Source organism: Leptinotarsa decemlineata, unplaced genomic scaffold, assembly GCF_025532065.1.
Source record: "Leptinotarsa decemlineata unplaced genomic scaffold, Ldec_3_MD MMD2_tig00026307_RagTag_RagTag, whole genome shotgun sequence".
Taxonomy (NCBI): Eukaryota; Metazoa; Arthropoda; class Insecta; order Coleoptera; family Chrysomelidae; genus Leptinotarsa; species Leptinotarsa decemlineata.
Window position 1 is genome coordinate 6,141,987 of NW_027412681.1, and position 20,865 is coordinate 6,162,851.

General features: G+C 36.0%; 1 protein-coding gene across 1 annotated transcript in view; it reads right to left on the reverse strand.

Annotated features, from left to right (window-relative positions):
• LOC111504397 (uncharacterized) overlaps window positions 1-20,865 on the reverse strand; it is an 859,110-nt gene that overhangs the window by 217,387 nt on the left and 620,858 nt on the right. Inside the window, exon 3 of the mRNA XM_074181189.1 lies at window positions 2,342-2,477. Within this exon, the coding sequence (XP_074037290.1) occupies window positions 2,342-2,477 (136 nt within the window). The remainder of the gene's footprint in view (window positions 1-2,341; window positions 2,478-20,865) is intronic.

Genomic DNA, 20,865 nt, shown 5'->3' on the forward strand with positions numbered 1-20,865 from the left:
AAATATACACACCAAACTAACCAATCAGTCTTCCACTATATAATCCTGACTTGTAGAAATAATCCCCGTGAAGGATGGCAAAAATACAACCAAATATATCCTACAAATAAGTCAGATGGTACCCTTGAACTCTCAACCAAGCTCAACGAAGGTCAACACCGAAATCTGAGAGATTATCATGTACCAACAAGTACATGACCCATCAACATCCATCTCCCAGCAATGCAACCCTAAAACAATTTGAGTAACCGATCAATACCTCGCCCGTGAACGACTATAGAACTAGTTCGGTGTAGGTCGTTGGAACGACGCTACGAAAGTTTGGTAGATTTTGGTAGTTTGGTAGATTTCAACCAACAGCTGTGTCTTAACCTTGTTATTGAATGTTTACAAAAATATTGACTTCAACCTATTTTCAACTATTTACCGATCCTTATTCATGCCATGGAATAGACACATATAAGGTAAGTGGCCACATCTTTCCCATTCAGTACAAATATTTGAACATTCATATTAAGCAGAATATTTACCGAAAATATCAAACAATATTCAGAAATCCAGAGCTAACTATTATTGTTTTTCAGACGATATGGCTCTAATATGTAGTACTCCTTCTGGAACTGATGAATGACACTCTATGCAAAAAAATATTCTTGTAAAGGTATAGAGAATAAGGCAGACAACGGCTGAAAAATGAATCTAGCGAGGAATTTTGGATCTCCAACGTTGATTGGCAATAGGAGAATGCGAAGAGAGTGGTAAGTACTGATCAAAGCAGTTAGTCAGGGAGCATACATATATTCTTGTACATTTCAGGTATGGTTTTCTATGGAACGGAAGATTCCCATGATGTTAAATGAATAAAATCACCTTGTAACTGAATAACATTGTTAACATCCTCTGAATAAAGATCTTGAAAGGTAAGATAGTGTTTTCAAAGGTCACATAGGAGCAGTTTTGATCTAGTGCTAAATGAAACGTAACAATCGTAAGAGTACGGCTCTGCCGTACCCAATGATTGAAATGATAGTGATCTGTAAGAAGGTCTGTTAGTTATCGTAGTTCATCCCTACTGTAGTCTTACAGCTGTTTGGTATCATGCTTCGAATGGTGAATAAACGCCTTGGAGTGAGCCAATCCTGAAAGATTCTGCCAGAAGTCCATAAATCTTCTTGCCATCCAGATGTTCAAACTTTGGCAAAACCTAAAGCAATGCCAATGACGCGTTCTGGTCCGATGAAGCTGCTTGCAGCCTTATTGCCTTCTAGGCCAGTATGGCCAGGAATCCAGACCAGAGAAAATCTGTTGAGTCTTCCTATCAAGGGGAGTCGTTTTTGGCAATTTGCTACCAATTTAGACGTTGCTCGGTAGGAGAAAAGAGCTTTCAACGCCGCTTGATTGTCTGAGAATATTTTGAATGACTTGTGAATGAGGTTGGAATCTGTCAGTCTCTCCGCACACAATTCCACAGCGTAAATTTTCGCTTGAAATACAGTCGCATAGGTTCCTTCAACTTGGTTAGAGTATGCATGATTTGGAACTCTAGAATGGATTTGGAACCTATCACGACAATTTTAGCACCTGCTCCAGAGTAATGGCTCCATGGAAGACCTGGATACAAATTTCGTTGAAGACGATAAAGAAAAGGACTTTGAAATACTACGGCGTTTGGAAGACAGCGATGAAGAAGAAGATAATTGAAATTTTAAGTTGTAGTGTATGTGATTACTATTGAGTTTTTTTTAATTTCCACCACCATAAATGTATGATATGTATTTTAAGGAATGTTTTGATTTTTTTTATTCATTCGAGAAGTTGAATTAGAATTGGAATATAATTTAAGTATTTTCCTTAACATGTCTAGAATTACACGAGTAGGTTAGTGTTATTGAATGAATTGATACAGAATTAAAAATTGATGCATTAGCAAAAAAAAGATTGAATGCCATGTTAGTCAATAAGAAACTAAAATTATCAATAATTATGTAATTATCAATAGTTAATGAACTTTATATAGTGTGTTTATACCAGAACTACCAGTTGACCTTAAATGATGCTCATAACAAAAGTTTTAGGGAATTCAATCCACCATAAGGTTGATAATGAATATAAATTTAAAAAAACCCATAGGAAACGAGATATCTGCCAAAAATTTGTCAAAATCGATTTTTGTTACCTTTGACATTAGATTTCAATAGGCACGTACATCCTATATATAGTACGACAACTTTTGGTATGTCGAAATACAAGTTTATGCGACTTTATAGCTTGGCATCTCAAATTATCAGAACTTACCAAAATAACTGGACTAATGGGAACTGCAAAAATGATCACCACTTACCAGCAACTGTCATCGGCGCTGACAACATCTGGGTATGAAACAACGGCGCATCAGCTGACACTTCACACTGAAATAGTCCCGAAGTGTTACGTCCCACTGACATCAATGTGACGTTGTGCGCATTTGATACCGCCACCTGAAACAACAGAGCTATTATCAGAAAAAATGACAACGGTGTCTGGGAAGTAAAATTATATTTTTTTTCTAGCGAATGTTGTGAGTGCTATGTTGAAAAATGTTTCAACGTCAATCTTTTTCAAATAAATATGAGAAAAAATTCTGATGCAAAAGACACCACTAGGTCTGTTTCTGGATGACTACCTGATTCAGAGATATCATATTGAAGAATTGAATATTGAACTTTCCAGTCATCTATTTTTATTCTGTAAGGAACTAACAGTTTTACATTCTGAGAAATTTCTCCTTTGATGATAATGAACTACGAAGTCTGTATTGAATGCTAGTTCAGCACAAGGGAACTCTCACTCAAATCGCCGAGTGACGACTGAAGTATGGTAAGATAAATCGAAGGGTATTAGTCGTGATTTAATATTCTTATAGTTCACTTCTTTTGAAAAGGCATTTAACGTTCGGTTTTCGAAATCAAAATGGTTCAGTGTCTTTTATTACTAGTGCAAACAAAACTAAAGTATTTTTGGTGTGACATTTCACTTGTCTGAAGTTGGCAAGCAAGTTATTATTCACATTTGTAGCAAAAAGTCTCTTGAAAATTCAACATTGTCATCAATGCATTTATAGCTCATTTATTATTGGTAAACTCTATGCTTCAATATGAATTAAGGACAAGGGTAAATTAATGTATCCCTCTGAAAGTGTTGTTAAAATTTGCGAAGCATGCATACTTTCCTCAAGAATTAGATACATTTCTATGGAAATAAAGAAGTCAATCTCTATATTTTCTGATAGCTCACAGTCTGGACTATTCTGGAATGGTCCTATGTACAGAGTGTTCCATTTGAAAAAAGTGATACCGAGTTTCGTTTACCCCTGTTTAGCAAAGGCGATATTTGATGAACTTCTGAAGAAGAAATGAAAATGAACTATTTTCAAGAATATTTGCTTGAAGTTTGGTATTGAATGAACCCATTTTTTAACATGAATTTCACTATAACTTCTGAACGACCTCGTTAAACCCAAACAATCCTATATATCTGAAAAGCACTCTGCTCAAGAAATTCAATCAAGTGAAAAGAGTATTCTATTAAAAGAAAACAATAAGTTTGGTCTGTCACATATCTATTGGTCACCCCGTATATAAGTGATGATAAGTTAAGTATCGAGAGCTCGAATTCCATTGGATACATATAATTATAATATAAATATAAACAGTATTTAATGCAAACTTTACAGATATTTAGGCATTCTTTTCATATTATATATTATGTACTTATTAGGTCGAAATATAATTTCACATGTTTACTTTCATACACATATTTTACAGTTTAACATTTAAAGATATTTTCACATCTTTAGATATTAACAATACATTTTGAAATTTATATTTATGCGTCTCTTGATACTATTTTACATTTATATATTTTGAATTTTATATGTATACAAATTTTGATGTTTACATTTCATATTTTATATCTCCAATTTTACAACAATCATTGATAGATTAGTTAACTTGCTCATGCACAAAGTTATAACTTTCATGAACATCAAACCGATCTATTTGCTGAATTAGATTGAATAATTGTTATCGTAATTGTATAAATTTCTGATGGCAAATAAAGAAATAAAAGTCAAACATACATTTCATTGATATGAATGAAGTGAAAACATAAATAATTGAACTCTGAATGTTAGATGGGAAGTAGATCAGCCGGTGAAGTGTGACGAGAGCTTATTAACATCAAGGAACTTGTGTAGTGAATATCGTGATAGTACAGTAAGTGAAGAAATTATTCTGTGTGGTGAACTGTGAGTTATTCGTTGTCTCTGAAAATGTCTTCGAATAGTAAACTGAATAACAAGGTTCTCAGTGGAGAAAGCAGAGAAGCTGTGAACGATATATCAAGCTTTATGCAAGCGAAATCAACGGCTGATGGAATGAGAACATTTCTTGGGAAGGTAAGAAGTCAAAGCAATAATAAGTGTAATTGTAACTAATATTGTATTTCAACTTTGAAGGTTCAAGAAGGAGTAGCTGAGGACACTGAGGTCTGCCTGCGAACTGAGGCTTTTGCAATAAGCAACGAACTTACTCAGATTTTAAATGAGCCAACCAGGATTCCTGACCGTGATGAAGAATATGTTAGTCTTCTGGACCTATATCTAACAACCAATATAGAAATTCACACAGTCACCGTAAGATCTCCATTGGGATCTTCTGACCACAAACTAATTCCAGTGTTGAGTGAATTACCGACAAATGTTAGGGTACAATCTAAGCCGCGTAAAGTTTGGAATTACAGATCTGTTGAGTGGGAGAATCTTCAGGACCATTTCCGAAATTTTCCCTGGCTGGATGTTTGTTTCAGTTATTGAGATTCTGCTTCTGAAATCACGGAAGTTATTCTATCATCTATGGTTTTCAATTAAACGAACTTTTAACAACAAACCTGTCGCCTCCAAAAATCTCGCCCAGTGCCGAAAACCGAACTAGGTTTGTTAATGCCCGCAACAGCTGCAAAACTGAAGATAAACGAAAGCAAAGAACTTCTCAATCAGAGAATTGGGGGCACAGTGCCTGCCAATGGTCTAGATCCTTCTGGTCGTTAGCTAAAGCTGTTAATAAAAACTTGTCAAAATCCACAATTTCACCACTAACACATGCGGATGGTTCAATTGAAAAAACAGCAATAGAAAGAGCATATCTACTAGCTGAACAATTTGCGTCGCACTCCACAGTCATTTTCCTGGGAAAGGTACCACCCACTATTCCCACAGTGGAATCCACAATGCCGGACAATGCTCGACAACTTCTAGTCAGTCAAATTCTGAAACAGCTCGATATCAACAAGGCGTCTGGTCCTGATGAAGTGCCCGTCATCGAACTTGAAAAGTGCGCAAATGAACTCGCACCAGTAGACTTTTCAACTTGTCTTACAAAAACCACAATATTCTTAGATATTTTTCAGGCTTCAATATTTTGAGCGATCATCAATATGGCTTTCGTGAACAAAGATCAACAAGCAACCTTCTATTGTATGTCACCCATATTTGGAATAATGCAATCGAGAAACATGGAGAATCAATAGCTGTTGCACTTGATATTTCTTAGACCTTTGACCGTGTGTGGCCATGAGGGTTTGCTGGCCAAACTTTCATGCTATGGCTTGTCGAATCATTTTTGTGCATGGCTCTTCAGCTTTCTGAAAGAACATTTCCTGCAAGTGACCTTTGATGGATACCTCTTGAATACTTTTACCATCAACGCTTGTGTTCCCAGGAATCATATCGTCTTCATCTCTCTTTTTATTGTATATCAACGACTTATTGTAGTGCCTTGCTGACAACACACTTGTTTCGTCATTCCATTTGGATTCCAGGACATCGGCAACGGATGCACATCTTCACCGGCAGCAGAAGGTTGCATATCTCAATGAGGATCTGGAAGTAATTTCGAATTGGGGTGGAAGTAACCAGATCCATATCAATTCCACAAAAATCCAGGCATTGGTTTTCTCCAAAGAGATAAATGTCTCCGAACCGGATATAATAATGTTAGGTCAGACAATTCCACTTTCTCTTTCGATAAGTTTGTTGGAGGTTGAAATGGACACCAAATATCTTGGCACACTCATGTCGCTGGAATTGCTGAAGCCGCCTCTCAAAAGCTTGGAGTACTGTTCTGAACCAGAAAACTATTCATACCTCAGCAGCTCTTGATAAAGCTCAGATCAGACCTTCCTTGGAGTATTGTTCTTATGTATGTAGCTCTGCCCCCAAAAATACCCTGAAGTTACTGCATTCCATCTAGAAAAGAGCCGTCCGCCTGACTGGAGACGCAAACATCACTTGCAACCTTGATAGTCTGGAATATCGAAGAAAGGTTGAATTCTTGTCCCTTTATTAGATACTTGGCACATTTGATTCCACCAGAAGCGGTATACAGGGTGTTCCTTAAACACATGCTAATATTGAAGGAGGTAATTCTTAGACCCATTTTAAGAAAAAAACGTCCTATGGACGTATGTCCTAGACGCCTTAACTTTTGAGATACAGGGTGGCAAAGTTTTCAAAAATAATCAGTTTTTTAATAATAACTGAGATACTCTTGTAGACATCTTTGGCATATTTGGTACATATGTTCCATGCCTCAAGGCGCATTTTCTGATGTACAATTTTATTAATTTTCTCTGCCAGTGGCGTACTTACGAGTTTTGAAATGTATATTTTTGGTGAAAAAAATACTACACCACTGCTTTATCTTGAATTAAAAATTATTTTTGAAATCTCCATACATTTGATTTGCTGGGTTTTCTTTGTCCGACGCATGGTTTTCGCTCAAAAAATTAAAAATCGCTTTACTTAAGGATAAATTCCTTAAAAATCTGATGTGGTATCGTGCATCGACTGAAAGCAAACTAAGAGATCAGATTTGTTGCAAAATAATTAAGGATCTAAAAGGTATTTGTTTGTTTTCAGATGCACTGTTCTCAATTAAAATTACGTCATAACGCAGCACCGCTTAATAATTTTTGAAAACATAAATTTAGTTATCCTGGAATAAATGACGTGTAGCAGAATTTATTTACTGCACCTCTTGGAAATATGGAGTTTGTCGATATGTGATTTCTTTTAAAGATTAAAAGCAGAAAAAACAGCGTACCCACCATAGCAATGAAAAACGAATTCTCTGTATGTACAAACGTCAGTAGCTAATATTGATGTTGGTTTAAAGTAAGGTGTTGGTGTTAAAAACTGTCACAGCGCGTTTTGATTGATTTTGAAGTGTTATTGAAGTTATTTTGGTAGTCCGCTGTTTTTCTGAATATCAGTAAATATGGTAAATTATACGAATGCGGAAATGGCGCAAATGCATTACGTATATGGCCTTGCCGATGGTAATGCAACAGAATCCAGGGGCATTTATTAGGAAAGATATCCTAATCGTGGCTTACCAGATAGCCGAACCCTTTCAAATATTCATCGTCGACTTGGGGAAACTGGTAGTTTCAAGAAAGGGACTCCGGAAGGTAGACCTCGTGTAGTAAAAACTCCTGAAATTGAGGAAGCGGTGCTGCAAGAAATTGAGGAACATCCTGAGACGAGTACGAGGAAGATCGCTAGAACTCTGGATATTTGTCATCAAATTGTTTGGCATATTTTGGTTGATTTTTTGTTATACTCATACCATATTTCAAGAGTGCAGGCATTACTCCCCAGAGATTTTCCACAGCGTGTGAACTTCAGTCAGTGGTATCTACAAAGTATTGCACTAAATCCGCAGTTTGAGACACAAATTTTGTTCACAGACGAAGCAAATTTTTCTCGGAATGCCATTCAAAATTTCCATAACAATCATGTGTGGGCTGAAGAAAATCCCCATACAATAACCGAAACCCATTTCCAACACCAATTTTCGGTTAATGTATGGGCAGGAATTATAGGTGATCATCTAATAGGCACATTTTTTCTACCAGGACGCCTTGATGGTCGTTCTTATTTACACTTTCTCGAAGAAGACTTACCTGGGTTATTGGAAGATGTGCCACTTGCGTTAAGGAATCGAATATGGTACATGCACGATGGCGCCCCTGCTCATTTCAGTGTAATTGTCCGAAATCATTTAAATACAGTTTATCCTAATCGTTGGATAGGTCGCGGAGGACCTCAGCAATGGCCAGCAAGATCCCCCGATCTCAACAGTTTAGATTTTTTTATGGGGCCACCTTGAAACTCTTGTGTATAAAACTCCCGTTAATACTTTAGAAGATTTAAGAGAGCAAATAGTTGCCTCGTGTGAAACTATACGAAATACGCCGGGAATATTTGAACGGGTGCGTAATTCCATGCGTAGAAGGGCGGAAGCATGCATACTAAGTGCAGGTGGCCACTTCCAACAATTTTTATAATCAGTTTTGGTATTATTACTAATTAACAAATTTGTGCTATTCGTTTAGACTTACTGTCACAAAATGAAATAAAACTCGTTTTTGTGAAAAATTAATTTTTTTACAGATGTCTACAAAATTATCTCAGTTATTATTTAAAAACTGATTATTTTTGAAAACTTTGCCACCCTGTATCTCAAAAGTTGAGGCGTTTAGGACATACGTTCATAGGAAGTTTTTTTCTTGAAATGGGTCTAAGAATTACCTCCTTAAATATTAGCATGTGTTCAAGGAACACCCTGTATATCAGAAATACGCGTCGGACTGTGGCTGCTCATGGTTTTGAGGTTCAACTCAGTACACCTCGAACTTGATTGTTCAAGATTGTTCATTTGGAGAACTGCGGTTATGTAGAATAAACTCCCTGAGTACATTTTTTCAAATGAATTTATTCTCCAATGTAAATCGTTACTTTCGCACAAGCACTGTTCTTAAAACGCTTTGAGGATTTTCGTGTAATACGTGTTTTTTGTCAATGAAGAAGGGGTTCCAACGCTTAAGGAAATTCACAAAACCATTATCCGAGATATTGACTATCAGGGTAGCAGGTAGTGTTCGTGAGAAGGAATTTATCAACTTGTATTTCTATGGAGAAAGATGAAATATAAAAAAAATGATGATGGAACGCCAGCTTACGCGACTACTTTGGAAAGAATTCTTGACGAAAATCCGGACCAATAGAAAAGAATATCTATCTATTTTCCATATGGATGAAACCTATTCACGCTACATACCCGCTTCAAAAAAATTAGAGTGGCCAAATCATGTATGAAGATGGTAACCTATTCAGAAAAGAAACACTTTCTAGTGAAAACCATGTATCAAAGTAGACAAAAAAATCATATTATGATCTTTAAGCAACCAATCTTCGAGAATCTATCTATGTTATGTATTTATGAATATTGCAAGAAATGGTTTGTAGATTATCTATCTGCTACGTTTCATAATCATTTCTGGTCACTATGCATCCAATTATATCTATCAATTTTCTCCTAATTCATTGACCTCTAATGGTAATGTACGTATGTATTATTTGCGATTGTATATCACCCATTATTTTTCAATGATTTTCCAACTGCAAAAAAGGAAGAGTTTAGTTTGCCGTTCCCTTTTGGTATATGTGTAGACATAGCTAGATATACCAAGCTGCACTTTTCAACTGAAACAAAAACCTGAGTGCAAAGTAACATTTTAATTTTATTATCATTTGCCGATTCAAATCAACTCGCTCTAAGAATTCTCAGTTCAACAACGAAATAGCAACATTATCTTGGCCCCATCGCATTAAATGTATTCATAGCTCTTGCTAGCAACGTACATCTAAAAATCTTAAACAACGTCTGCAGAAAATAATTCATTTAGAGGCGCTCTTTCAACTCGAAGTATGTTAAAGAGGTGAAAAAAGACGTTCCCCGAAATAAATTGAGAATAAACAGTGTAGCAGGAAGAACTCATTACTGGCTTTTCAAGCGAGATGAAATGCAAATAGTAAACGCCTGTTTGTTATCGTGCACAATTTCAATTATCTGTATGCTAAATTGAAAATGGCTTGATATTGCTGTTTCGTTTTAGTTCTCCTCCGCCTGCCCGTGTTTGGTTTTAATCTCGAGGTCTTTTTTGACGAAGATGAAGTGAAGAATTGATTAATATTGAAAAAAATGTTAATATAACTAATTGAAAAAATGTGAATAGTTTTATGCTTGGAGCAATGCGGAACTCTTTAGAATATGATGAGGAAAATTATTTTTCTGACGATGCATAATATTTTATAGGGAAGGAAGGAAATGATGAGATTTTCAGTCAAAAACGACTTCAAAGATAATATATCATCAGAGAACGAGAAATGTGGACATTATGAGTGAGAATAAAGCTTGATAAAAATCATTCGACTGGAATTATCCTTCTTCATTAACTTTCAAATGAAGATTCAAAAAATTTTGCCTGAATAAACAATGATCTTGAAATCAAGTAACCAAAAAATTTTTTTTTAAAATATTTCCAGTTTGAGTTCATTTTTACACCCTTTGAATTATCTTCACCTGTATGTATGTGTGTTTGTTTGTTTGTAACTCTCAAGCTCAGGATCTGTATTTGACAGAATTATCGACATTATTGCTTGATCTATTCGCGAGCAGATGGCGCTGTACGTACCTCCTTGATATATCGACATTATTGCTTGATCTATTTGCGGGCAGATGGCGCTGTACGTGACCTTCTTGATTAATCGACATTATCATCTGTCATTTTTCTAAACAATATACGGCTGATTGATAAAATATGTATAGTTTGAAAAACTAAAAAACACGCTATTATAGTATACGAAACTAAAAAATTAAAAATAAATATAGTTTGAAACACGCATGTTCTTTAAATGCGAACTGAAAATAAGCTTTAAACAATAAAGAACGAAAAATAATAGTATTATTGTGAAAAAAGCGTGGGCGCTTTGTGCCATATTTTTTGTATATCAAGCGCCCGTCGTTTTTTTTACAATGATACTAGTATTTTTCGTTCGTTATTGTTTTGAGCCCAATTAAAAAAATCTTTTCAACTTTTTAGTTTGTTTCGCGTTCAAAATTTTCATAATTCAAATACAATTGTTTTGGTTTCATCATTGCTTTATGTAAAGAGAGACTTCAGAAAAATCAATACCACTTATTAAACACATTCGTGCCATATGGGTTATCTACTCTAAGGGACTATTTCTTTATAAATATACTGAACTGAAAGGAAGGAAAAAAATGAAGAAAACACATCCTACTCGATTTAGGCGGAAATATCACTTGTGCCGATGTCGTCTTAAGTTTAACTTTGTTTTGTTCTTCTCTAATTTGAGGATAAATTCTCAAGATGTGAAATTTGTGCTGAAGAAGTGATTGGTGAATTGATTTACAGTTCTTGTTGAAATCATTCCGTTGAGTTAGTTTTTTCTACTCCTCTAGCTATCGACTTAGTCGGATATTTTTTGTGTTTACCGGCATTTTGTCTTCTGTCCTTGGTAGGACAGCTACGTTTCAAGCCACCCTCCTTCCACGTAAGTTGAATTTTTTAATTTTTCCACTTCTTGATGGTCGAAAATCTTTATTATTTTTTTTATGGTTGTTTTCTCCTAGGGCTTGTTCTTCCACCCCTAGATTGTTTGGGGCCTACTACCCTTGACTCAAGTCATCTTCGTCATCCGAATCGAGTCCTGATGGGTAGGTGTTATCCTGTGCTCCAGACGATCATCCCTGAATAGATCGGTTCCAGTCCAGGAGATCTAACTTTTTATCCCGACTCACCACCCTGGTTGCTGAATAGAAACATTAGATCCACTACCTTTACATTGGACAAAGACAGATACGTCTAGCCAATAAGACAATTATTTTGCATTCCTTATTTATTTTTTTTTAATTGAATTATAATAGAATATAATTATAATTTGTATGGGGTTGTGATACGAAAGAGTTAGCAGAATTTGTATATGCTTATGTCGTTGATTATTCTAATGTGAGACGCAAGTGAGATCTCCCTTGAGTACTATCTCAAATGTTCATGTTCATTGATCCAAAATCAATAATAAATAAGGCGAATTCATAAGTCAGGTTCGTTTGATTCACTGGGAGTTATTCATGACATCAGAACCCGCTATACAGAGAACCTACCCCCAAACTAGGCAAAAATTTGTGTTTTAGTTTTCAGGATTATAGTTGATAAGGGGAGTCACTGTCACTAGAGCACGTTAAATCTTTTTCTTATTATAATTTTCAGGTGAGAACAAACCCCTGATTAGAAGAACGATATAATTTCGATAATTGTAAATATTATCAGATATTCTCCCTCCCCCTTAGGTAATAAGTTCGATGTTCTTTGAAAGCGTGTTTTTTAGTTTTTTAAACTATAATTATTCAACAGTTCATTTTCAACGTATCAGTTTTATTTGTATGTATTTACCTATGCTTGTTTGAGTGGAAGAATAGAGATGTATGCTATGAAAATCGGAATTCTTTCAGAAAGTATTTCATTCCTCTTCCTAAGTAGGAGCGAAGCAACAAATTATCCCTTCATCTAGTGGACCAGCCCAGGCATAGCCCACTGACCAATAAGAAAGTTTTTCTTCCTTATTCAGAGGAATCGGGCAAATTACGGATATGCAGTTGGTTAGTACCTCGTCCACTAGAAGGAGTGACATTTTGTTGTTTCGCTCCAACTTAGGAAGAGGAATGAAATTCTCTGAAAGAATTCCGATTTTCAATTATGGAATATCACTGACTTTAGGTCGATGACGGTCACTATATTGCACTGATGAGTGGCTAAAGAGCCCGAAACCTGTCTGCAAGTTCCAAAATTGGAGGTCGACTCTTTCAGTTGTATTGCCAATTGCATATGCAGGAAATTTTCTGTGAATATTCCTGCACTGACGCCTGTCGGATATAATCCAACGCTCTTCGTGGTATTATCCAGGGGAGTAGTTGTTTTCTGATAGGCGTCAGTAAATTTAACCTACTGTATAGGTATATTCAAGACTGGCTTGAACATTTAAAGTTCATTTCTTTAGATTTGTTTACTGCCAGCATAGCCCACTGACTAATAAGAAACTTGAAAAATGTACTATGAAGATCCGTGAATGAATGAAATATCCACCTTTTATGTTATGTTTTTTCCATTCAGAAAATGGAATGGAATCACCGAAAATATCTCTGAGCAGAGACGGATGACAACAAATAGAATAACACACTAGCAACCACAGAAATGCAAAAAAATATGTGGTTATTATACAGTGTCATCTCCAAAGTATGCACCATATGGGAAACTTATTTATTAATGGTTTTTCGACAGAAAGCTATTCTTGATAAAAGTTTGTGCATACCCTAAAACTGAACATGCACTAACAAAATACAGTAAAACACACGTAGTATACGATGAGCCTTCAAATACTTGATTTTGAGGCACTTTTATTTTGAAAAATTTGGGGCATGTTATTTAAAAAAGTTTTTCATTAAAAAAATACATCTTCATGTGATGTCTTGGACATCGGAGTGGAATTTAATTTTTTTACCTATTTTTTCAAATGGGGACTACGAAAAAAAATTGCTAAAACGATAAAAAGACAGCATCCTGTATACGACAGTTTTTTTAAAAGCCTGTAATATTACGAATTACACAACTATGGTGTTAACCACGGTCAATTTTTTTGAAGAGTTAAATAATTTTCGAAGTTTTGGGCGCAGAGTTATTTTTATTTTTTGTTAACACCGAAAATGACTCAAAATTACACAGTATTGTAACAAAAACTTAGTATTCAATAATATCTTATCACAAAACATCAAAGTAAAATAGGTATTTTGAAACAGACCCATTGATTTTCTGGAGATTATTTTGGAGAATTATTTTGGACAAGAAAATCTTTAGAAAATCAATGAGTTTGTTCCGAAATACCTATTTTAGTTTGATGCTTTGTGATTTGATATTATTGAATATTGAGTTCTCGTTACAATACTGTATAATTTTGAGTACTTTTCGCATTTCCTTTCTTCTTCTCGTACGTTGTCTTGAATTATTGATTTGTTCTTTCGCAAGGAGACGCGACATAGTTCCATTTTTCACTTTTCTACCATAAGTGCTTACCGAAACGTTATGTAATGGAAGTTTATGAAAGCATAACAATAAATCATTTATGACGAACTCCTTACCTGCCAAGAGAGGAGTGAGAATCATAATAAAAACATATTTCTAGACTTTCGTAACACGGGAAGGCGATAAGCCCACCACTTTTCATATACGAGTAAAATGTATTATAAGATAACAAATAATTTCTCATTTACTGCGTAATATCTGTAAGATATTTCATTGTAAATTTTCAAAACTACCGTAGTATACAGGGTGTAACTTAATAAGTGTGAAACATTCAAGGAGGTGATTCCTCATTGAAAAAAAGATGGGATCTTTCATATAAAGAAATTTCATTGGAGCATCCCTCGTTCAGATACAGCCCCTTAAAGGGGTTACATGAAATTTGTATAACACTTTTTTTCACAAGCACTAAAAAAGTTACAATATTGAAATTAACCTGACGTTTTGTACTACCAAAAAGACACTTGGCCAGAAATTTATTTGGTTCACCCCTTTGTTGTAAGGGGTGGAAAACGCAACCCCTAAAATTTATTTCCAATGTAACTTTTTGTCTTTTTATTTGTTCACCATTTAAAAATGTATTTCTGATAGCCTGTTTCATTCTAAACAATAAATGTCTCATGGGTTTTTGCCCAAAATAAACCAGTTCGCAGCAACAAATTATTTTACGAACAACTACAGACATACATCGTCATAAATGCGAAAATACGAAACTTATCTATCTAGTAGATCGCTATTAGCGATAGTGACAATTAAATTGGTATGACGCTGTCAGTTTATGAATTTTCGAAATTAAATTAATACTAATTATGTGTTGTTGTTCTGTTCTTAATTTGTTACTTTAATAATTCACTTGTTATTAAAATGAGGAAATGGCTGATATGCGTTACGTTTACGGTCTGTCGCAGGGGAATGGGTTAGAAGCTTCTAGAAGATATGCTGAAATTTCCCCTCAACGGCAGCATCCTTCACATAGAATATTTGCTCGACTTCATCAACGATTACGAGAATATAATTCATTCGACAAAAGAACGCAGGATTGTGGTCGCCATCGAGAAATACGAACACCACAGCTTGAGGAAGCAGTACTTAATTTGATTGAAGAACAACCTACTACCAGTACTAGAAAGATTGCTTTCCAGCTAAATGTTGATCATATGACGGTATTTCGAATTTTAAAGGAACAACTCTTATACCCTTACCATCTGCAACGAGTACAGGCACTGTAACCGCGAGACTTTCCGAGCGTGTGGCTCGAAGTTATTGGGAATGACTCAACTGGGCCTCATTTTCTACCTTCTCGAATAAATGGTGAGGCATACGTTCAATTTTCAAGAGAAGTGCATCCAGTACTACCCAAGAGACATTTTTTGTTCAGAATGAAACAGGCTATCGGAAATACATTTTCAAATGGTAAGCAAATGATAAGACAAAAAGTTACCTTGAAAATAAATTTTAGGGGTTGCGTTTTCCACCCCTTACAATTATGGGGTAAACCAAATAAATTACTGGTTAAGTGTCTTTTTAGTAGTACAAAACGTCAGGTCAATTTCAATATTGTAACTTTTTCAGTGCTTGTGAAAAAATTGTTATACAAATTTTATGAACCCCCTTTAAGGGGCTGTATCTTAACACGGGATGCTCCAATGAAGTTTCTTTATATGAAAGATCCTTTTTTTTTTTCGATGAGGAATCACCTCCTTGAATGTTTCACACTTATTCAATTACACCCTGTATATTGGGTTGTTTCAAAAGTTATGTCAGGTTTTAAGAGTCTTCTTTAAACTGTTACTCAATTTGATCGAAATGAGCATCATTTGAATCAGTGTCAACGTAACACAAATCGATTAATTCCGTCAGTATGAAAATTGTATGCTCGGGACTCGATGAAGCCGACGAAAAGGCTATTTTTGCTTAGTTCTGATTGGCGAAGGTTCTACCGATGATAAAATTATCGAAGTGCTTGAAAAGGTAAGGATAGGTCCAAACTGAGTGGATCTATTCGACCCTCAACCACAACCTGTAAGGGTTTATTGTGGCTCACACCTATTCCCACTAGACCAAATAAACCCAGATTCTTAACGAAGCCGATTAGTTTGTATGGTGAATGGTCTTTCAGGTCATATGAAAAGAGTAAGGCTCTGCCGAACTCTAAAAACCTGATTCGGTCTCAAGCGGGGCAGGCACAAAGTATATGCTCTTCTGTTTCATCATTTTCCAAACAGAGTCGACACACAATGTCTTCCGACAGTCCAAATCTCTGCATATGATGATTCAAATGACAGTGACTTGTAAGAAGGTCTGTTAGACATCGTAGTTCATCTTTACTGTAGTCCAACAACTGTTTGGTATCAAGCTTCGAAGGGTGAATAAACGCCTTGAAGTGAGCCAATTCTGGAAAATTCTGCCAGAAGTCCATTAATCTTCTTGCCATACAGGTGCCAAACAGAGATTGGAATCTTTGTTTGGCAAAGCTTAAAGCGATGTCAATGACAGGTTCTGGTCGGATGAAGCTGCTTGTAGCACCCTCCTTTGCAAAAGAGTCAGCAGCCTCATTGCCTTCCAGGCCAGTATGGCCAGGAATCCAGACCAGAGACAATCTGTTGAGACTTCCTATCGAGGAGAGTCGTTTTTGACAATTTGATACCAATTTAGACGTTGCCAGGTAGGAGCCAAGAGCTCCCAACGCCGCTTGACTGTCCGAGAATATTTTCATTGACTTGTGTATGAGCTTGGATTCTTCCGATCTCTCCGTACACAATTCGATAGCGTAAATTTCCGCTTGAAATACATTCGCATAGGTTCTTAGGCAGGTTGATATCTCTGTCCTGGGTCTGCGATTGAAAACACCTGCACCAGAACCGGAAGGTGTTTCCGATCCATCTGTGAACCAAAAACTATTTGCTCTTAATATTTCCTTCTTCCGGAGCATCCAGTCCTCTCTACTCGGGAACAGTACTTTATAAGGTAGTTCGTAGGTGACAGTTGGAGGTATAAAATCAGAGGTCATTTCCAGTGACAACCAACAGTCTGTTGCATTGAATTGTTTAGTGCAATTGGCAATGTGCACAAGCCTATATGCAGTCCATCTAGCCTCTCTCTCCAGAGAACTGTCGGTGTGCTACTGGTGGCACCACTGATGGCCAGACAAGCCTGTCTCTGTAAGCCAGAGAGCTTTGCCCGGGCCGTTTTCAGTAAAGCCTTCGGCCATCAGGCAATTGCATCATAAGTGATCATTGGCCACATAAATCTAATGGAGAAGTTTTACCACAAATCCTTTGAAGTGTTCATAGGGACAGTCTGGCTTTGTGCAAAACTTTTTCCAAGTGAGCGTTCCAAGTGAGTTTTTTTATCATGGACAATGCCAATATATTTCACCTACGTTCCAAATGAAATGACCATTGAGGGAAAGTGGCGTTAGCTCGTCCAATATTCTCCTCTTGGTGAAGGGGATTATCACAGTTTTGTTAGGGTTGACAGACATCTGCTTCCTCAGGAACCAGCTGTGAACATTGTCCACCGTGCTTTGGAGAATATTACAAGCTACCCTTTTCGACGGGGTAGTCAGTTGGCGAGCGGTCTGGGGAGTATGATAGGTGTGGCAGAATTTCAACGCTCGATTCTTTCATTTTTGGACGGTGATTTGTGAAACGTGCGAACCGGCTTCCTGGTGGAGCAGGATCGTTGCAGAAAGTTACAGTGAATCACAATAACTTCTGACCACCAGACATACCATTGTCTTTTCTTGGTGGGTTTTTGAAATTGTGAAATGCCTTGGTGGCCCATCGGGGTTCAACCACTATCCTGAACGCCTCCTGTTGTCGAAGATGATCCACTTTTCATCACTCGTGGAGGTCAGATTCAAAAAAGGCCACATTGCGTTGCGCACAAGCAAAGAAGAACAGACTTCGAAACTTGACAATTTATGTCGATCGTTCTGGGGCACCGACTTTTCGAGCTTTTTGACCCTTCCAATACGTTTCAAAGCATCAAAAAAACGCATGAGAGCGGATGCCCAGTTCTTTCGCCATCCCACGCACCATTTATGATGGGTCAATCTCCATCAGGGCCCTCAAATTCTCGTCCTAGATTAGGGTAGGCCGATCACTTCGGGGCTCATCTCAGATTCTAGAATCTCCGGAATGAAACTAACCTCGAATAGTTCGTTCATTCACACTTCGAGTATCATTGCCAAGTTGAATTCGTATATGATGACATATCTGAACATATTTACCAAATAAATTTGCATTGGGTGATGAGAATGGTTGATAAAATTACTTTTCGATATAACTTCTGAACCGCTTGGTATCTATACAATACTATATTATCCGATTGTAATTTTCTGATGGAATTAGAAAACGGATAAAAATATCTAAACATTGAATAAAACTGGCCGATACTTGATGAAACTCCAAACTAAAACAAATTAATAGTTTATTGTTTGATAAACTATAAACGGTTTTACAAACACCGCGACACGTGTTTTGCTATATAGCTTCCTCAAGCGTAAACTTTACGCTTAAGGAAGTTATTGTATAGCGAAACACGTGTCGCGGTTTCCGTTGAACCCGTTATAGTGAAAACCATACAATAAACTGTAATAATTAGTTTCAATATCTAAAAGCCCTATGCATTCATTATAAAAAAAAATTCCACGAAATATTTCTTGATCCAGTGTAGTTTTTGAGTTTATCCTATAAACATCTAAAAATGCTAATCTTCTGTCGGAAGTAATTTCACAAAACCTCAAAATGTTATCGAAAAATTTCCATTATTTAACCATAACTTTGTTATTTTGCAAACAATGAGTATAATGAAACCACGAGTTCGTAGGACGAGTAGTTCCATTTACTGCTGATTGCTCTATTGGCATTGCTCGAAAATAACAAAGTTTGAGTTGGAAAAATGTACATTATTCTGGAAGAATTTTTAGGTTTGAGATATTTGTGAAGATTATTTTCTGAAATATTCTCAGCTGAATGTATCGATATGAAAACAAAATATCGATTTCCAGAATAAATCACTTTCATCATCTGAATAACAAGAACTTTCAACAAAACATTCATCTGAAAGTACAATAATGGAAGACAATGTTCAAATATATCTATAAAGAAGGTAAATTATTTTTTTTAAATAGAGGATTTCATTGTTGAAATTCATCCTGCCTTGACAACCGGTATCTGAGTCATCTGATTTTCCTGATGTGACTAGATTCATCAATTATACGTCACGTATTCTTTTCAATTTTAATTAAATTGCTACTATTCAGAGTTATGTTTCGATTTAACAATAATTTTGCTGTAACAATGTATAATTCATCCAGTGAATCACGTGTTAGGAACCACACGTTACAAGGTAAGACCTCGTTAGTCTTTATCTAGCACAAGTTTCTCAACTTCTGAGAATTGTCGTTCGTATGGAGGCGACAGCTGATTAACGGAAAAAGAGATTTTAAACAGATTTAAACTACCGCCATTCAAAAGTAAACTCAAAACTGAATTGCTTAGTCAACAGTGATCCAAACATAAACATTTGTATTTCATTTTACTGTTGTTCTGAAATTGCCATTAATTTTTTGTAATGTTTCTTTTTTTTTCAAACGTGGTTGAGTGAAAGAATAGCGCTTTGCTAAACTATGCCATCATTGTCAGTATCACATTCTTTATCACATTCACTGTGCATTTTCAGCTAAATGCGTCGATGTGAGACCAAAATTGTCATATCAAATATTTTTTTGCTTTTTTTGACACTACAACATGGTATTCTTACGACTGTGAGTTTTTTTACTGTCGGTTTCATTGTTGTCAATTTTATAGCTTTTCGAAAGAAGCGTTTCATCGTTGGAAAACCCTGTATTGGTGGCCTAGCGCTCAATTTTTCAATCATTTTTTTGCTTCGAAAAGAATAATCTTCCATATTTTGATTTAGATAAAATACCCTAAACAATAAACAAATCGAACATTTTGATTATTGTATCGGCAGTACTCTCGAAGAGTGTGCAAATGCGTATAGCCTTCAAATTGTCGTTGAATCATGTGGCCGATTTCTGTAAATTGAAAACACAAAGCACTCAATTCGAGTTCTAATTACTAATGTCAACTTTCTCGAGCGGCAGATTATTCATTAATGCCTCAATTTCGTCCTCAGCGTCAGAGATCTCTCGAACGGGGATTGAGAGAAAGAGAAAGAGTGGAAGCGACAGAGAAGAGAGCAAGAACATCTGAACAAAAAGACATCCTGGAAAAATTCATTATTATCCAGGTTTTCTTGCAATCGCAACTGAATCAAGAGGTTAGCAACAGACCGGCATTCACTTCTCGTTCTAATTAGAATTTTTCTTTTAGGAAATCTTCGGGAGAAGTAAGTAAGTAAGAAGGGATGTTGAATTAATGAGCTGGAAAGGAATTATAGTAATCAAGAAATATCACTCTGAAGGAAAACCTGTGAAATGATTATACAGGGTGTGGTAATGGAAATGAGAACGATTGATCTTAGTCGGCGTTTAAAAAAAACCGCTCGGAATCAATGATTTTTATTTTGAGGTTGGAATCTTTGAAGAATTATTTCTTGCCTTATTTGGGTTATCAAGCAATCTAGGAATTATACAAAGTTAGATAAAAAAAACAGCAAGCAACGTTGACTTCTCTACAGAAATTTTCCTTCTAAAATATTTTTCAATGTTGTCACTTCGAGCTTTTCGGCGGGTTCTGATTCAATGCTTGAATTATTAATAAAGAAGTTGGAACAAGTTACTGAAAGGAAATCTATTTCATTACGTTCACATTTTTTGTAATGAACTCTGTTTTGATATTATAGTCAAACATATTT